Genomic DNA, 18,313 nt, shown 5'->3' on the forward strand with positions numbered 1-18,313 from the left:
AATGTCAGACCCAGCCTATACTTCCCTTACCTCCCATTACAGTTACCCACTGAGCAAGAGAATAGTGAGGTATAATCTGCATGACTCTGGTAATAAGACTGAAAAATTGATCTCTAGTTACCCATGCTGAGACTGCAACCCTAATTAACAGCTGGACTTCAATCTCATGAAAGACCTTGAACCAAAACCACCAGCTATACAACTTCTAGATGCCTGACATTCAGACTTGTGAAACAGTACACACCTGCTGTTTTAAGCCAAGTTTGGTATAATTTGTCAGACAGCAGTAGATTTAGGTATCACACATAACACTGCCTAATGATCAGAAGACTCATTTCATAGAAAAGGACTCAAGGCCGTAGAATTTACTGGCTTCCAACACTCAGAAGCAGCTGCCCTGATAGAACTGAAAATGGCCTGCTAAGGGGCCAGATGGACCCACTGGCTTGCAAGGTTAGGGTACAGTCTTCCAGCATACAACTGACCCCTTAAGCCAGTGGTCTCTTTTCCAAGGTGAGAATGTATGTTTCTGGGAGTTAGAGGTAAGGCTGCTCATTCTCAGTCTTACACTGAATAACTCATTTCATTCATGGAATTTTCTGAACTTAGACTTCCCTTCAAAATCAGAATATGACTATTTCAAGAAAAATTGTATCATGAATAGATGAACTTATATTAGACACTTAAAAACTGTTTGACAGTTTACAAATTTAATATATAAAGTATTTTAAAATAATATGTAATTTATGAGAAAAAGTTTTAAAAATGTGCCCCAAGATAAACAGGTTTTCCATCTGTTCATGGTCTTTGCATTCAATTTTTACAGAGGCATGCAGGGTACGCCATTCCCATGCTGTGAAAATGTAATTCAATAAAACCTAGATATGTTTTTATTAGGACCAAAGAACTTTCTATTTATTTTAAATATCAAAATAACACAAGGAACTAATTCAATATACAAGACACTTCCTATTCTTCACAGAGAACTGAATTTTTCTATAAAGACATTTATACTTAAGAAACATGAGACAAACAAAATAACTATTAAAACTCACAAGATACTTCGACACATGGTTGACAATGATGAATTTTGATATTTTAGATTTTCTTTGTAATTGCTTTTAAAGTGTTCTTAATTAAAAACAAAAATTATGATCTGAGACTAAAGGCAAGTTCAAAAGCATTTCTACTTTAATGTACACCATAAACCCCCTTAATCATAACATTTATTACACAGCATGGAGGAGCTATATATCCAGCTTTGTATCGGTTTTTTTTGGCAGTCACACTCATCCAATGTAACCGTTTTATCTATAGGGCTAAGAAAAAGTCTGATTGTTAGACGGAATAAAAATGTCATAATTACACACAGTACACTGACTGACTGTAATGCAAGCAGGAATATCAAGCAGAGGCTGAGTAATGATGATATGTGTACATGCTCTGCAGAAAGTGTTTTAGAATCTCCAACAGTAATACAAGCACTGCAATTACTGTTTTAAAAATCTAATTCAAAAAAGAGGTTATATTCATTGTTATATGAACTTTATTGTCTAAGTAAAACCCTTAATTTCTCTGTACTTAAGTGGCTGCAGAGAATTAATTAAAATTGTGGGATTTTTTTAAGTCACAATTAAGATCAAAACACAGCAAGTTGAAAACATGAAGGGTAAGCAAATCTAAGAACTCTATCAAAACCATCTTTTTCTTATCTTTTACACAACCTAATTCTGTTATTTCTATTTTATTAATGCTAGAGCACAAAGCATGCTAATATTGTAGGGACAAAGAATCTTGAGTAAAAATATTTTAGAGGAAATAAGGGAGCGTCCCCAAAATAACACTACAGACTATATCAAGAGAAATGTGTAAGAAAAAAGGGTAGGATCTATGGAATTACTGAGTTCCTAGAAGTTGTTTAGAAAATTATTTTTGCACTCTCCATTACTTACTCTAATTGTGAGTAACATATATCATAATACTACTTAAGTTTTGGAAATGCTACATGTTCTTAAAGAATACAGTTTCAGTCACTTTAAATTTGGCACTAGGTCTTAGACTATGACTGTTAAAGGTCTTCAATTTTTCTGAGTTAATCAACTCAAGTTATCAGTTGGTTGTGATACTGATGCTCAAGATGAGAAACCCATCTCAAACAAGTACCTCTTGTTCAGTTTTAGGCAAACCGAAGAAAGAAGTAACTCCACGCAGAGCTGTATAGTTACAGTAACTGGTTATTAAAAAGAGAAAGAGAGAAAGAGAGAGATACACACTACTCATTTTATTTTATTTGTCAGATCCTTCTAATAAGCATCTAGAGACAGGCCCAAAAGTGGCTTCATAGTAACTACAAAGGCCACAATAAAATTCTTTAAAAAATGATATATAAATCATAAACCAAATTTTTTCTAGTACTTAGTGCTAATTTTCCTACATAAACAATGACCAACCTAAAAAAAAAAGTTATTGCCCAACCAGCAGGCAACACAAATATAAGACCCATAACCAAACAAACAAAACCCAAACCAAAAAGAAAACACAAATCATTTATTAACAAGTACACTCTAACTTCAAGTCTAACCAACTACAACACTTTGAAAAGGCACAAAGAAAGATGGCATAAAAGGACACTGTCAAAGAGCTAGAGCTCAAAGTCTGACTTTTCATCAATAATATATTGGAGTGATACGGTGGGAAGCAAACTCAACAATATAAACACACCAGTTTCATTGCTTTTTTGCCACTGCAGAGTAAAAGGCAATAAATGATATTTAATTATATATTAACCCTTCTCTAACATTTTAAACTTACTCTGCAAAGATGTTTTGACACTTTTTAAGGTTGACAGAAAATGATCAATGTACTTACTTTATGACCTACCATCATGTTACTAAAGCACCAATATATAATTTTTTTTTTTTTGCTACTCCTCTTTTCTCCACAATAAATGTTGATTACTTAAAAGTATGCAAAGATTACTTACTACCTTGATAGTTGGTTTTATCTTGCTGGCATGAAGAAGAAATCCTAACCTAAAATCGTATTTTAGGCTGTAAAAAATAGGTTGAGTTTCTTATAAAAATAACCTCAACTTGACCTAAAAAAATTCTAAGGCAAAAATTATTTTGATAATGTAGTGTGAAAAATAAGCTTATTGTTTAACATTTAATAGTGTTCACTAAAACAAAAAATAACATTCAATTAAATCAAGGAAAACAGTATTCTTACTGTAAATGGTTTGTCAGTCTGACTATTCCCAGAGTATTTTCTTTTGCTCTTATTTTTATACATACAAACAAACACAAACATTTAATACTTAATCTTAGTATTCAAACTAATGATTTTTTAAAAATCCATTATCCTAGGACTTCAACTGTGCTTCTTTGGACAAATATTTATTCAAACAACTAAGAATTTAAATTCTTTTAAATGGTTTAATACCTACTAAAAATCTTTGGTGCATTTAAGTCAAAATGGATTACGTTAATAAATTTCTGCACTTGATAAATTATTCAATTTACAGATTAAGTGCTAACTTCTACCTGCTAAGAAATTAATTTAAAACAATAAATTATGCTCATAAAATAAAAAATTCTCAATGAGGCTAAACTTAATTGCAAGATTCAAAATTTTAAGTATAGTTACAAAATAAATGGATTTTAAACTTATAGAAAGATCAACTAAAAACCATAGGCCTCATTTTATACTTTTTGTGCCAACTTCAAAAGCTTATATACATTCAGTTTGCCCAAATCCATGAGGTTTTCCCAATCTAAAAACTGTCAGATACTTTTAGAAATTATAGGCAGCAGATTAACTTTCTTCTTGTTATTTTGCCCACCTATTTTTTTTTTCCTAAGTATCTACCTACCTCTAAGACTGGGTTAGGAGAGAATGCAGTGCCTAGCACATGGTAAGCATTCAGCAATGCTATCTTTCTTCTTTTCTTCCTAGTAGCTCTGCCATTTTGACCTCATGAGCTTAAATAGATCCTTTAACCTTAACATCAGATTCTTTCTAAGCAGGAATATGTTATGTTCTTTCTATTTTAGAGCTGGTTATGAGGTTCAGATGAAGTAACATGTGAAGGCATTTTAGAAAACAGTAAACCACTATTCAAGTTTAAGTTACCTAAAATAACTAAATACTATTATACAAATGTATTCACTTTACATAAGAGATGTGTTCCAGAAAAGTTCTACGTAAACCAATTCCTACAATTAAAACATATATTTAAAGCATTAGAATATTATTATTAAAAGAACCCTAAATACCTTCAAAATGCACAGTATTCTTTTCAATGTGAAAATGCAATATTCCCTTTTTGCCACCAAATATACAATATACCATATAATACACACACACACACACACACACACACACACGCACACATATATACCATTTGCCTTTTTGTAAGTCCAAATTTTTTTGTATTAGCTTATACATAAAGCACAGCATATTTTTAGGTAAGATTTCTTTCACTATAGTATGATTTTTAGTTAAAATCTTGTCAGTTTAATGATAAAAATCATAAAGATGTATCTTTTGCAATCAATTTTAAGGACTAAGAGACTAATAGTACCTCATATAATCAAGCTCAATCATGTGAGTACCCCAGATATTACATTTCCACACAAAGTAAATAAGAATGCTTCAAAAGAAGAAATAATACAGCAATTATGCCTACTGGTCCTAAGATAATTACAACCAAACCTTGGTAAATAAGGCAAAACTCAGGTTGGTTTTATTATTTATATCAACTACTTTGGTTAACTGCCTCAATTCCCAACATTGTTTCTTTCATCATCAGTAATATGGCAAATGTTCCTATAAAGTACCTTCATTTCTTAAGTGCTTTAAAAGTTTCCTCTATTACTAACTGGTTAAATTTTACTCACTGAAAGTTCACTATTTTATTTGTGATTTTTTTCACAAGGGCCAGGCCAGACTTTATAGTTTACACACAAAAAAGTGCTTAAAAGAATTAGAAGTGTAAACAAAACTGAAATACAGGACTTTTAAAATTGGTATTATCCAATCCTCTATATACAAACAGCAAGTTAACAGTAAATCAATCCTGCCTAGACTAATCTTCAAGCACCCTAATAGGAAACATTATGATAGTTTAAGTTTAAATTGACTTGAAAATATGGAAAGTGCACATCTTTAAAGGTATCTTACAATTCTGAACTTTCCTTAATTGAATTTAATAAGTGAGGTTTTGCTGCAATTGCTACTTCCTTTCAACAAGTTCTTGACTTTTGTTTCATACAAAAATAAGAATCAAGGATAATTATATAGCTATTAGGATTATATGAAAGCAAAAATAAAGATCTGGGTTGGATGTAAATCTGTACACAAGTAGTAGTAGTTCCATTTAGTTCAACAATATTAGGTTAAATTAGGTGCAAATTTCACAATCTGTTTGGCACTTTCTAATAATCATACATAAAATATGTAGGTTCTGTTTCCCAGTTTCAATTTGACAAATGAAATAAAACCCGAAGTAGCATGTTAAAATAAGTACATTAGTTTTAACTGCCCCTTACTTAGTGGGATGAAGATATATGTTGTGATATATTGTTAATGTTTCTGAAATAAACGATAAAGTACAAAAAATGAACTTACCTTGGAGATACCTAAAGATGGCATATTTTTCTTTCAACACATTTTCAGCTTGTATAATTCAATGCCTAAACCTATATTTGCCACTAGTTGTTCAAAGTAATTGAAGTATAAGCAAAATTAACTTATCCAGATCATCACTTCAATCCTGAAATTTTTTTAGCATGTTAATCTTGCCTGTTAGCTTTCTGGCTGAGTCTGTCTAAAGTCCAAAGGAGAATGATAACTTAAAATTATGGATAGATGTCAAGACAACACAGAAATACCCCAAACTTTCTTATATCTTCAGATTTCTAATTTCAGTTTTAAAAATCTGGATGAAATAATAAATCTTAAATTAGGATACAGAACAGTTGCAATTATCAGTATATTCTCACATTCCTTCTTAATGGCTACATGATCCTTAGACTTATTTGTAAGATGGGAAAGAGAAAAAAGGAGACTAAATAAAAATTTCCACTTATGATTACAAAAAAACACCCAATAATACCAGCAGCTAATAATTCTGAAAAGTTTAAGAACCATTAAAAATTAGCACTAATTTTAAAAATCACAAAAACATTTAAATATTATGCCAAAGTATGTCCAAATATCCATATGTTCAGTTAACAGTTTTCTTGATTTGAAATTTTCTGAGGATTTGAGAAACTAGAGAAAATTAGAAAAAAAAAAAACAATAGCAACAGCCCTACTAATTTAAAAGCCACCAGCTTTTGGCTACCATTAGCACATAACCATCAAAAAGTCTGTGGAATGTTTTCTCATGGATGATGTTCATTAGCAGAAATATTTTGAACAGCAGTAGTGTTATCAAGGCCCAGTAATGTTCCAAGGTAAGACTGATCTCTAGGATCTAGCATTTGTTCAGGTCGTACTGGATGAACGATATTTGCAGGCTGAGGAGTAAGGGTATATTTTTCCAGAAAAGCTAAGTCAGCTGCACGTGGATAATCAGTGCTCTGTGGCTGTGGTGACAGGATCTCATGAGAGGATGGAGGAAGTGTAGTAGTGTGCTGAACCAGATCACTCGGAGGGTCAGGCATCTGAACTGGAACCAGTGTTACTGGAACACACACTTCGGCAGACACGTTCTGTAATATAGTCTTGGCTTCTGATTGATAAACTTTGGGTTGGTCCATATATTGTTTTGTTTCTGTTTGAAAGAGTTTATCATCTGATGAGTACTCCACTGGCAAAGACACAAGTTTTTCCTCAGAAGTACTGAGAGGATCATCAGGAGACTTAATTCCATGAACATGGTCAATGTGGTATTTTAGCTTGTCTTTCCGCTTAAATGTTGCATTGCAGTGCTGACAGTTGAAAGGCCGGGCATCAGAATGAATAACTAGGTGTTTCGTTAAAGTTTTCTTAATTCTAAAAGATTGATTGCAAATTTGACACTTGTATGGTTTTTCACCTGTATGAACAAAAATGAAATTAAAATTTAAACTGAATCCATTTAATGATTTAATAGCAAATTTTCCAAACTTAATAAGAGTAATAATATTGTATGCTATCACAAAATAGAGACAGTCCAGCAGACTGGTCAAGAATGAGTTAAATAAATGTCAAAAAGATCACTTGAAATTTGGCTATACCATTCACTAGCCAAACCTTGAGCAAACTACCCAATTTCTAAGTCTATCTCTTTACTTGTAACATGAAAATAATTACAGTACTTAAATGAGAAAGTAAAATAATAGTGATTAGTATTATACCTAGCACACAGGCGATCGATAAACTTTAGCTATTGTTATGGTTACTTCCTTTACTGCCTCTATAGCACACAAAAATGTGTTAAGCTGAGACATCTGAATTTCTTCTACCCACGGAAAACAAAACAAAAGAGCAACTCCATGCAAGCTGGTTCCTTGGATCAGAACAATCCATTCAGAATGACCTCACATTCAGCATGAGGTCAAAATAAGGAAAGGTGACTGGGAGAAACAATAAAGAAGCTGGATCAGTTTTTAATTCCTCCTGAATACAGAATATAGTCTCAGACTATAGTTTTATTTTACTCTTTTATATAAAACACTAAATAATCTTAGGTTAGCCAATATGATAGGCAGAATAATGGCCCCTTAAATATGTGCATATTATAATCCATGGAAGCTGGGAATATGTTACTTTTTATGGTAAAGACAATCACACAGATACAACTAAGGTTAAAATCCTGAAACATGGAGATTGACTGCATTATCTATCTTTATGAGACAAGAGTCTCAAAAAGTAGTTGATAAATGAAGAAGACTGGGTCAAGGAGATGTATTATGAGAACTCGATCCCCCAAATTAGTGTGTTTGAAAATGGAAAAGGGAGGTAGGACTCAAGGAGTATGGTGCCGCTACAAGCTATGAAAGGTTCTCAGCTTACCTCTGGCAGGAAAACTCGAACCTTCAAAAACTGGATTTTGCTAATAACTTCAGTTAGTGGCACAGTCTTCCCTAGACTCCGAAAGAAATACAGCCCTACCAACACCTAGACATTAGCCCAATGCCAGACTTTTGACCTATGGAACTGTAAAACCATAAATTTTCATAGGTCAGGCTGCTAAGTTTGTGGTTATTACAGCAGCAAATGAGTACAATATACTCAAACATACAAATATTGCAATAGACACAACATCGTTTCTAGATTACATATTGTTACACAGATTTGCTGATATCATTATCATCTTCATCTCCCATTCAAAATATCTTTAGTTCTACAAAATTAAGGGATAACTACATCTTGAACTTGAAACACTAATTTCAAATAATTGTTAAATATTATCGTGTAATACTTTGTAGCCCACTGAAACTTTCAAATCCTTTTGACAGAAAATGTATACAGAATGGGATGCTGGGTCCCTGGTACCATAAGTTTTTACTGTTTCTGTGCTAACTGTACTACTACTGTTGCTACAATAGAAGACAACCATGAAATCACTTTATATATAAAGAAGCAATGTTTCTCAAAGTATTTGTAACTACACATAATAGCACACAGTGAACTCGATACTTGATATTACATTTGAATGCCTAACATAAAGAAATATTATAAACCACAGTATTTAAAGAAAAAGCTTAAACTTCCACAGTGCAAAAACTATAAAGTTCTATTAATCTCTGCCTTTAATACTAGCATACAAGGAGCTGACACTTCTCGAAAATAAGACATCACTATAACATGGATAACACCACCAAAAAGCATCATTTATTTTTAAAGATTAAAAAATGTTACTTTTAAGTGCTTTCCTTTGGCATAACTCTAGCCATGATGATCCTTTGAGTGTTTTAATGAAAAAGCTTTTATAAAAGCAAAGCTTCTTTGTTCTTTTTAAAATTTATAGCCTGGCATGGTAGTGCACGCCTGTAATCCCAGCACTCAGCAGGAGGATCATTGAGAGTTCGAGACCAGCCTGGGCTACAAAGTGAGCTCAAGACCAGCCTGAATTGCATACTGAGACCCTGTCTCAAAAAGAGAAAAATAAAAATAAAAATAAAATTTAGAGTCAGTCAGTTCTAGTGTGTGATGAATACTTTTCAAAAACAGTCCCCCCTCCAAACAAAAACCAAAAAAAACTGAGTCCCAGACAGATATATTCTTTTGAGAAGTTTCTATTATCACTGTAAAAAGGTATTTTCAGTAGAAAAAATTTAGGATTGTAAAGATAAAATTCCATAAGGAAAACTGTTGACATTATAAAATGTATAAAGCAAGTTTAGTGTGTTTAAAGACACACAAGTAGAAAAAGGCAATACACCACTATGAATTTGATGAAAAAAACAGAATACAAAAATAATTTTCACAGTAAGACTTTCTAGAGTAAAATTATCTATTTAACAATAATTAACCCAAATTTGGGGTATCTCACAATAATAAGTCAGACATACAGGCAACCCAGGAAAAGCGCTTCCCAGGGGATGCAGAAAAGAATCTATTAAGAACAGAAAGGTACATTCAGGAATGCAGCTGAGGGCTAGAGCACTTGCCTAGAGTAAACAAGGCTTTGGGTTCAATTTGCCAGTTGCAGAGACTGATGAAACTAACAACACTCAGAGATGTAAAGAGATGTATGCTACTTCCCAGCTAAGCCTTATGAATTAAAAATGTCATCCACAGGATCTTTAGATATTAAAATTTAGTATTTAAAAATATAACTTGAGGGGCTTTTATTGCATACTTCATAAAATATAGTTTATACCACACTATGCATCTTGCTGGAGAGAGGTAAATGAAAGGGTAAAAGCAAAACAAAACACAACACAACAAAACACAATGAAACCCTATTATTAACAGGCACAAAAGCATAACCAGGTCAGCCAGAACACAACAGGGCAAAATTCTGGAGAAGCACAAATATGGCAGGACTTCCTCGCTAGTGCACTTTCAGACTCACAGTGAATGAAATAGTAAGTTGCAGCCTAGGATTTGAGGAAATGTCAATGGAATAGGAAGATAAAACTGGAACTTGAGTTGTCAGAAGCCTGACAAGGAAAGAATAAGAGAGAAATTAACCAAAATATCTGTATTTGCTAATTCCTAAGGTGAACACTTGCTGGACTAGAGAGCTGGAAACCAGGACTGGAAAACTAAAAGGCTGGCAGGTTTTCAAAAATCCAAGGTACTGGGGAAAGAGATTAGAGTTCAGAGAAATAAAAACCAAAGAAATGTGCTGTTTCTTAGGCAGAAGGAAACAATTCTTGATGAAGCATGGTAATGCAAGGAGCAAACAATACAGGATAAATACATGATTAAGTGTAAATGACATCACTTATTTAAAACAAAAAAAAGGGCTCCACTGCTTATGAATGTAATTCTAGCTACTTGGAAGCTAAGGCAGGAGGATCAAAGTTCAAGGCTCTCCTGGGCAATTTAGCAGGACCTGTCTCAAAGAAGAAAAAAACGGGGAAAGGGTGCGTACTGGGAATGTAGCTCCGGGGTACAGCATTCCCGGAACCAATCCCCAGTACACCAAAAGTAGTAATTAAGGATTTACATGCTTTAAAGCGCATGGGAAATTACAGAATTAAAATATATGTAACAGATAAAAGATGAAAAAGATGGGGTGTTATAAACTACAATGTCAGAAAAGCGAGTAATTTTAATATTTCTACAAGGTAAAGTGCTTCTAGTTTAAGGACATACATTGTTATCTTCAGGTTAACCAGAACAATAATGAAAACATATTTAACAAGCTGAAGGGAAAATGGGTAAGAAAATAATTATAAAGAAAGTAAAAAACGAAAGTATCAAGGAATAGACATCACAAAGAACGTGACAAATTTAAGCCTAAATGAGAAATCAGACAATTGAAATGAACTAAATACTCCAATTAAACGTTAAATATTGTTACTATGCACAACAGGTAATAAAACAATAATCAAAGACATACATCTTAAATACATGTCCTTAGAAGAAGCAGAAGAGGAAAAAAAACATGAATCAACAGTATCAAAAGTATGCTGGTTTCTCTCATTATAAAGAGGGTATTTTATTATGATAAAATCTTTCAACAGAAGAATAAAACAAGTTGTACATATCCAATAACATTGCCTCAAAATATATCAAGCAAAAAAAGAAATCAAAATGAAAAATAAACAATATGTAATGATTGTTAGGTTAGAGATTTTAACATAGATTTCTCAGTAACTTAATAAGTGTACTTATTCTATAAGTAAAAAAGGTAAGAATGTAGCATGTTGAAAAATTGAGTATGTTCTTCAGAGTAAAACTAAGCTAGAAATCAATAACATAAGCATGCTCAGAAAAATCCTCAACTATTTAGAAATTGAGGAATTTAATTCTAAATAAACCATGAATGAGAAAAAATTAGAATAGATGTTAGAATATATTTTAATTGAATTATACTGGGAATGTGAATTATACTGGGAATGTGAAATTGAGGTATGGAATATACCTAAGGCAGTACAGAGAGTAACCTGTATCTTTAAAGTAAATTTATGTATGTATATAAAGAAGCTAAGACAAGACAGAAACTATACCCAAAGAAGACACAAGGATGAAAACCAAATTTAAAAATAGAGAGAGGGCTGGGGATTTAGGTCAGCAGCACAAGCGCCTGCCTAGCAAGCACAAGGTCCTGAGTTCAATTCCTGGTACAAAAAAAATTTTTTTAAAAACAGAGAAAAATTAGCAATACCTACTGGTTGTTTGAAAAGATTAATAAAATCAATAAATCCACAGAAAGAAAAAAATATATCACTAATAACAGGAATGAAGAAAGTTTTTCATGAAAGATGCTATAATTATTAAAAATAATAAAATATCTTGAATTCTGCCAGTAGCTTCCCACTTTAAACAGAATCCCTTACAATACAAAAACAGAATATTGAATAGCTCCATAAGTATTTTTAAAAATCTTTGATTAGGTTAGAGATGTAGCTCAATAGCCTAATATGTCTAAGGTCCTGATTTCAACCTCTAGTCTTGCAAAAAACTAAAATCCTTCTCTACAGAAAATAATAAAGTCAGAGGGATTTATCAGTAGATTCTTCCATACATTATTTACAATATGATGCCAATTTTATATAAACTTCGCCAGATAACCCACAAAAATCCATTATTTCCCAGTCATTTTTTGAGACCTCATAGTTATAGTAACAAAACTTAATGGGGACAGTACAAGGGAATAAAGACAGGCAGTATATTTCTTGTATGAAAAAGATAGCAAATATAAGCAAACTGCAGTTGGCTGTACAAGATAAAGGATACTATTATCATGTATAGGATGTAGCACATCTTGAATACATCATGAAAGGATTAACAGGATACTATATCACAAATTAATCTGGGTTTAATTCCAGAAATGCTAAGAGGGATAGATGGTAATGAGACTGAATATAAATATATATATAAATATATACATATCCAACAATGGAATAATGTGAAGAATATTATATAAAGAACCCCTACAAATGGATTAGGGAAAAAGAGAACAGACAATTGCATTTGAGGACACGAGCAGAACTAACCTGGGATTCCATAAAATAGATATTCAAATGGCCAATAAGAATATGAATTATAGAAAACCACTCAATATCATTACTCATCACACAGATGCAAAGAAAAGTTACTTTCAGATAATGCCACATATGTATCAGGTCAATTAGCAAAAAAGACAGTATGTTTGCATAATGTGGAGTGACTAGAATTTTCTTATACTGCCAGTGGTAGTATAAACTGACAAAGCTATCTTAAAAAACTGTTTAGTACTATAGTTTCTACAAGAGTAGAACATTTACGTTTTTTTGAGCCAGGAATCCTGGGGCCAGGAGTATACATATGAGAAAGAAATGCATATATGTATGAAAAGACATGGACAAGACTGTCAGGGAATGTTTGTTTATAACAGAACCAAGTAAATACAGACTAACTTGTCCATCAAAGCAGAATGGAATAAGTATGGTATATTCACATGGTAAGAAAAGTAAACTACTGCCATAGAATAATCTCACAGGCCCAATACTGACCAAAAGAAGCCAGATTTAAAAAGGAAGAAGAGTACATACTATGTGAGTCTATTTATCTGAAGCTGAAGCAGGCAAAAACCAATTTTTGGTGATCCAAGTCAAAATAGTCATTATAACTGAAAGGAGGTTACTGACTCAAGGGGCCATGAACGATGCTTCCTGGAGGCCTCGTCGCATTTTACATCTGCATCTGAGTTGTGGCTGTACTGACATATTCATCATGAAAGTTCACTGAGCTGCTCATTAAGGCCTGTGTACTTCATGTGTAATACTTCACTAAAAGTAGCTCTCAAAGACAATTCACCTTGAATTAAAAAAAAATCCAACCAAAGCTTTAAAATTAACTCCTTAATTTGATGTCAGCTTTATGCCAATTTTAACGAAAGTATTATGCTTCAACAAAACTAGTGAAAAACACAACCACTCTTCTGAGGATTACACAAGAAAAACACATGGATAAGAATAACACATTTGTCGAAAAAAATTCTTACACTTTCTAACTAATCTATTATATTGTACCTTGTGCACAGAAATGATACAGTAATAGAACAGAAAACCTAGTTAAGGAGATTCCAAAATACGAGAATTGAGCAGCACACGTAGAACTCTGAGGCTATACTGACTACAGCAGAGAATGAGGAGAACAAAATTACTCTGAAGGTAATGAAGATTCAACGTCCTTGATCATTTCCACTCCACAAAAGTACTACCTAATTTTACTCTGTATCAACATTTGGCAGTTTTCCTTCTGGATTAATAAATGTAGCAACTCTACTTCCTGGATAAGGACATTCTACCCAGCAGATATTAAAGTCTCATTCTGTAGAAGGTAAACAAGTAAACAGTTTGGTTAATCTATTTCCAATGGTTACTATTAAATACTCAAAATACTTATAAGTCTCACACACCAACAAAATTGAATTTGTGGATCTACAAATCTTAAATATGGACTTGGGCACATGGTAATTAGTTCTTGGAGTAGCCACTATGTGAAGTCTCGTCTAAGTACCCCGCGACCATTTTAGGAGATGGCAAACTATATCGCATAAGAAAACTTTAGTTCACTGCCTGTACTGTATTTGTCAATAGCTGTACTGGAAGACAGTTCATTGTTTATGTTCAGTCTATGCCGCTTTCATGCAACAATGGCAGACCAAGCAATTGCCTACGCTGGCCCCTGCTTTACATTATTTCTCTTCATTCTATAATAATAGTTTTAGTCTATAATACAGCTAATTACTGTGCCTCAATTTTCAAAGAGCAGAGATTTACCTCTAATTTCAATTATCTATGAAATATGAGAGATAGAAATATATATCTTTTTTTCTTTTTTTCTTTTCTTTCTTTTGGCTTTTACAGACAGGGTCTTACTCTCAGGCCTTAAGTTCATCATTTCTTTCAAGTCATAAATTCTGTTAGGCTCTTACCTGTAAGTGATGTGTAAGATAGCATTCAGTTTGCTCATTTTATACTTCCACGTATGTGCTCCCAAATTACAACTTTTTCATTGGTGAAAGATGTAATTTTGCTTTTAATAACAGCACTGTATCAGTATTAAATTTTTATTATAACTTTTTGGTGCTTAAAATCCTAAATTCAATTATTTGACATTCTAATATTTTTGGAATCAATCATTTTTCTCCTTTTGAACAGCAGCTTGACAGAATCCAAGCTGAATATATAACAAAGCAGTTATAACTGTATAAATAAATTCTTTCTTTAAAAAAAGGAAAGAAATTTTTAAAACCTGTTAATTTATATGTGAAGGCAAAAAAAGACCAAGATAAAAATTCAACACAGTCTATATTTCAAAATGTAACTGCTTTCCAAGAGGGGAAAAAGGGAAGAATCAGCAAATGAAAACCTCTAAAGCTGGTGAGACAGGAGGATCACTGTAAATTCAAGGCCAACCTGGGCTACAAAGTGAGTTCCAGGTCAACCTGAAATGCATAACAAAACCCTGCCTCAAAAAAAAAATAAACAAACAAAAAAAGAAAATGAAAACTTCTGGAATGTGTTCAACAGTAATTACCTATAAGTCATGACCAACTGTGCAAAAGAAAAATTATACAATGGTGACTTGGTAATCAGAACAATAAGGGCATATCTTTATTACTCTTTTTTAATAAAAGAAAAGAAACAGATAATCAAAACCTAAGGAAACCCTTCAGAGAATGAAATAAAAAACAACTAGAAAACAGTCAGAAAAGGGGAAAATGAGAACTAAAAATTTAGTGAATTACCAATGCAAAAATATTTTCCCAAGTTCTAAAAAGTAATATTCAAAACTACTGCAACTTTTTGGCAATACTGAGACTGAACCCAGAGTCTGCTGACTTAAATTACTTTCCCAGTACCCCCACCCCATTTTTTTAAGACAGGGTCTTGCTAAGTCACTCAGATGCTGAAACTGGCCTGAATTTGTGGTCCTCCTGCCTCACCCTCCCAGGTAGCTGGGACTTCAGGTGTTAGTCAGTGCATTTGTCACAAGTACATATGTTAATGGTGAGAAATATTCCAGCAAGAACATATATGGACATGTTTCGCTCCTGAATAATTACACAAAAATGGATACAAAATACTCAAGAAGTTTCACCTGAATGTGTCCGAAAATGCATTTCCAGACTCGATTTTCCTTTAAAAATCTTCTTACAAACATCACATTGATGAAATGTTGCTTTATATCTAAGAAAATTAAAAAGTTAAACTTTTTCAATATAACTTTAGTAACAGTGAAAATATTTTACACCTTTACTTATAACTGTACATTTAATTAGCACATTAACAAAGCACAGAAACCTGAAGAAACATAAATATTTTAATACCCATACTGCCTCTAGTTCTTCCTCTTCCAGTTATACTCATCAACCAAATCTATAAAAACATGTCCTGCTTTGAATCGCTGAACTTCTATTATTATCAGCCATGAAATATACAAAGGAAAATTATAGGAACAAAAACTGATCAACAGTGGGCTGACGAGGAAAGGAAGGGTTTGCTGCAAAGTATCACCACAAAGCGACAGCAGAGTTTTCATAGTGGTAGAACTGCACTTTGATGGTGGTGATAAGTGTAAAATTATATGCTAAAAAGAGTGAATAAATTTTATGCAAATAGATACTAAGGATAATTAAAAAGAAATTATAATAATGTCAAAATCTGCATTCACAAAAAAGCTGACATTGCTCTACAGAAGAAAATATTCATGATAAAAACCCTGAAGAAACTAGGTACAGAAGGATCATACTCCAACACAATAAAAGCTATCTGTATAATACACCCACAGCTACCATAATATTAAGTGGGGAAGAACTGAAAGCATTTCCTCTGAAATCAAGAATGAGAGTAGGTTATCCCCTTACCACTCCTATTCAAAATAGTGCTTAACACTTTAGTTACAGCAATTAGGCAAGTAAAGTAGAAGGATCCAAACAGGAAGAAGTCAAATTATTCTGATTTGTAGATTGTAAGCTCCTATGCTTAGAAGGCCCTAAAGACTCAAGCAAAAATTTTTGATATAATCAACAAATTCATCAAAATAGCAGGGTACAAAATCAAAATTAGGGGGCTGGGGATTTAGCTCAGGGGCAAGGCGCCTGCCTGGCAAGCGCAAGGTCGTGAGTTCGGTTTCCGGTACCGGAGAAAAACCAAAAAAAAAAAAAAAAAAAAAAAAAATCAAAATTAAAATCAATAGCTTTCATATATACCAATAATGAACTCACTAAAAAAAAAAATCTGAAAACAATTCCATTCAGAATATCTTAAAAAATTCACCTAAGAATCAATATGACTAAAGATGTGAAAAACCTCTATCATGAAAACTACGTAACACTGAAAAAAAATTGAGCAAAACAATAAAAGATGGAAAGACCTTTCATGTTCAAGGATTGGCAGAATTAATATCGTTAAAATAGCCACATTACCGAAAGTAATTTACAGATTCAATGCAAAGACCTAGGTAAAAGATCTAAAACTGAAACAATAAAACATAGAGGAGAACACCTGAAGTTATAGGCACACATAAAGACTTCTTAGAACCCATGGGCTGTAACTATGTGTTAGATATTTCTTGCATATCTTTGTTTTCCTGAGAAACCACTTTGAAGATACCAACATGTATTACAGCAGCCATTGATTAATTTCCTACCAATCTGTCCATAACTCTGTAATGTTTCTATTGTTCCTATGCTGTTTTGTGAATGGATGTATGTTTATTACTATGTGTTTTCAACAACAACCATTGAGAATAGTCAATGATGATTTAATTGATCACTCATGTATAGCTTTATTTGTTTTCCCTACAAACCACTTTGAAGAAACCAAAGTATAGTACAACAACCATTGATAATTTCCTACCATTTTTGTCTGTAACTCACTATTATTTGTCTATTTGTTTTCCTGAGAAACTATCTTGAAGATACCAATAGGTAAAATAACAACCATTGATAATGTCCTACCACTTTGTCTATAATTCAGTGAATCCCCTATTGCTATGTTGTCCTTCTTTTGCTCTTTTAAATAAATAGAAGAAAAGAAAAAAAAGACTTCCTGGATGAGACTCTAACAGCTTGGAAATTAACTGCAAAAATCAACCAATCAGACTGCATCAAATTAAAAAATGTCTGCACAGCAAAGGAAACAATTAACAGACCAAAGAGACAGCCTACAGAATGGGAGAAAATCTTTGCTAACTGTTCTTCCAATTGAGGATGAACACCCACAGTATCAGTATCTGAAGAACTAAAAAAATTCAACTCCAAATGAACAAATATCTAATTAAAAAATGGGCAAATCAACTCAACAGACACGTCTCAAAAAAAGAAATATGTATAGCCAATAATTACATGAAAAAATGTTCAACATCTTTAATCATCAGAGAACTACAAGTCAAAATTATACTGAGATTCCATCCCACCCCAGTCCAACCCATACCACCCCAATCAGAATACCTGACATCAAGAGTAACTGCTGCTAACATGAGTGGGGAGAAAAGAATCCTTACACACTGTTGGTGGAAATATCAATTACTACAGTCACTGTAAATCAGTAGGAGGTTCTTCAAAAAACTAAAAATGAAACTACTACATGACCTAGCTGTACCATGCCTTGGTACATACTTGAAGGTCTTAAAGTCAGCCTACCCACTTTTACTGCAGCACCATCCCAGGGGCCAAGATATGAAATCAGCCCAGGTGCCCTTCAATGGACGA

The 18,313-nt window shown here is 32.9% G+C and overlaps 1 protein-coding gene across 1 annotated transcript in view; it reads right to left on the reverse strand.

The window, feature by feature from the left end:
• Positions 1-887: 887 nt before the first annotated feature.
• Zbtb41 (zinc finger and BTB domain containing 41) overlaps positions 888-18,313 on the reverse strand; it is a 45,322-nt gene continuing 27,896 nt past the window's right edge. The window contains exons 10-11 of the mRNA XM_005375119.2: positions 15,700-15,788; positions 888-7,042 (exon numbers count right to left, since the gene is read on the reverse strand). Of these exons, the coding sequence (XP_005375176.1) occupies positions 6,387-7,042; positions 15,700-15,788 (745 nt within the window). The 3' untranslated portion in view covers positions 888-6,386. The remainder of the gene's footprint in view (positions 7,043-15,699; positions 15,789-18,313) is intronic.

The sequence above is a fragment of the Chinchilla lanigera genome, unplaced genomic scaffold (genome assembly GCF_000276665.1).
Source record: "Chinchilla lanigera isolate Chin_1 unplaced genomic scaffold, ChiLan1.0 scaffold00005, whole genome shotgun sequence".
NCBI lineage: Eukaryota > Metazoa > Chordata > Mammalia > Rodentia > Chinchillidae > Chinchilla > Chinchilla lanigera.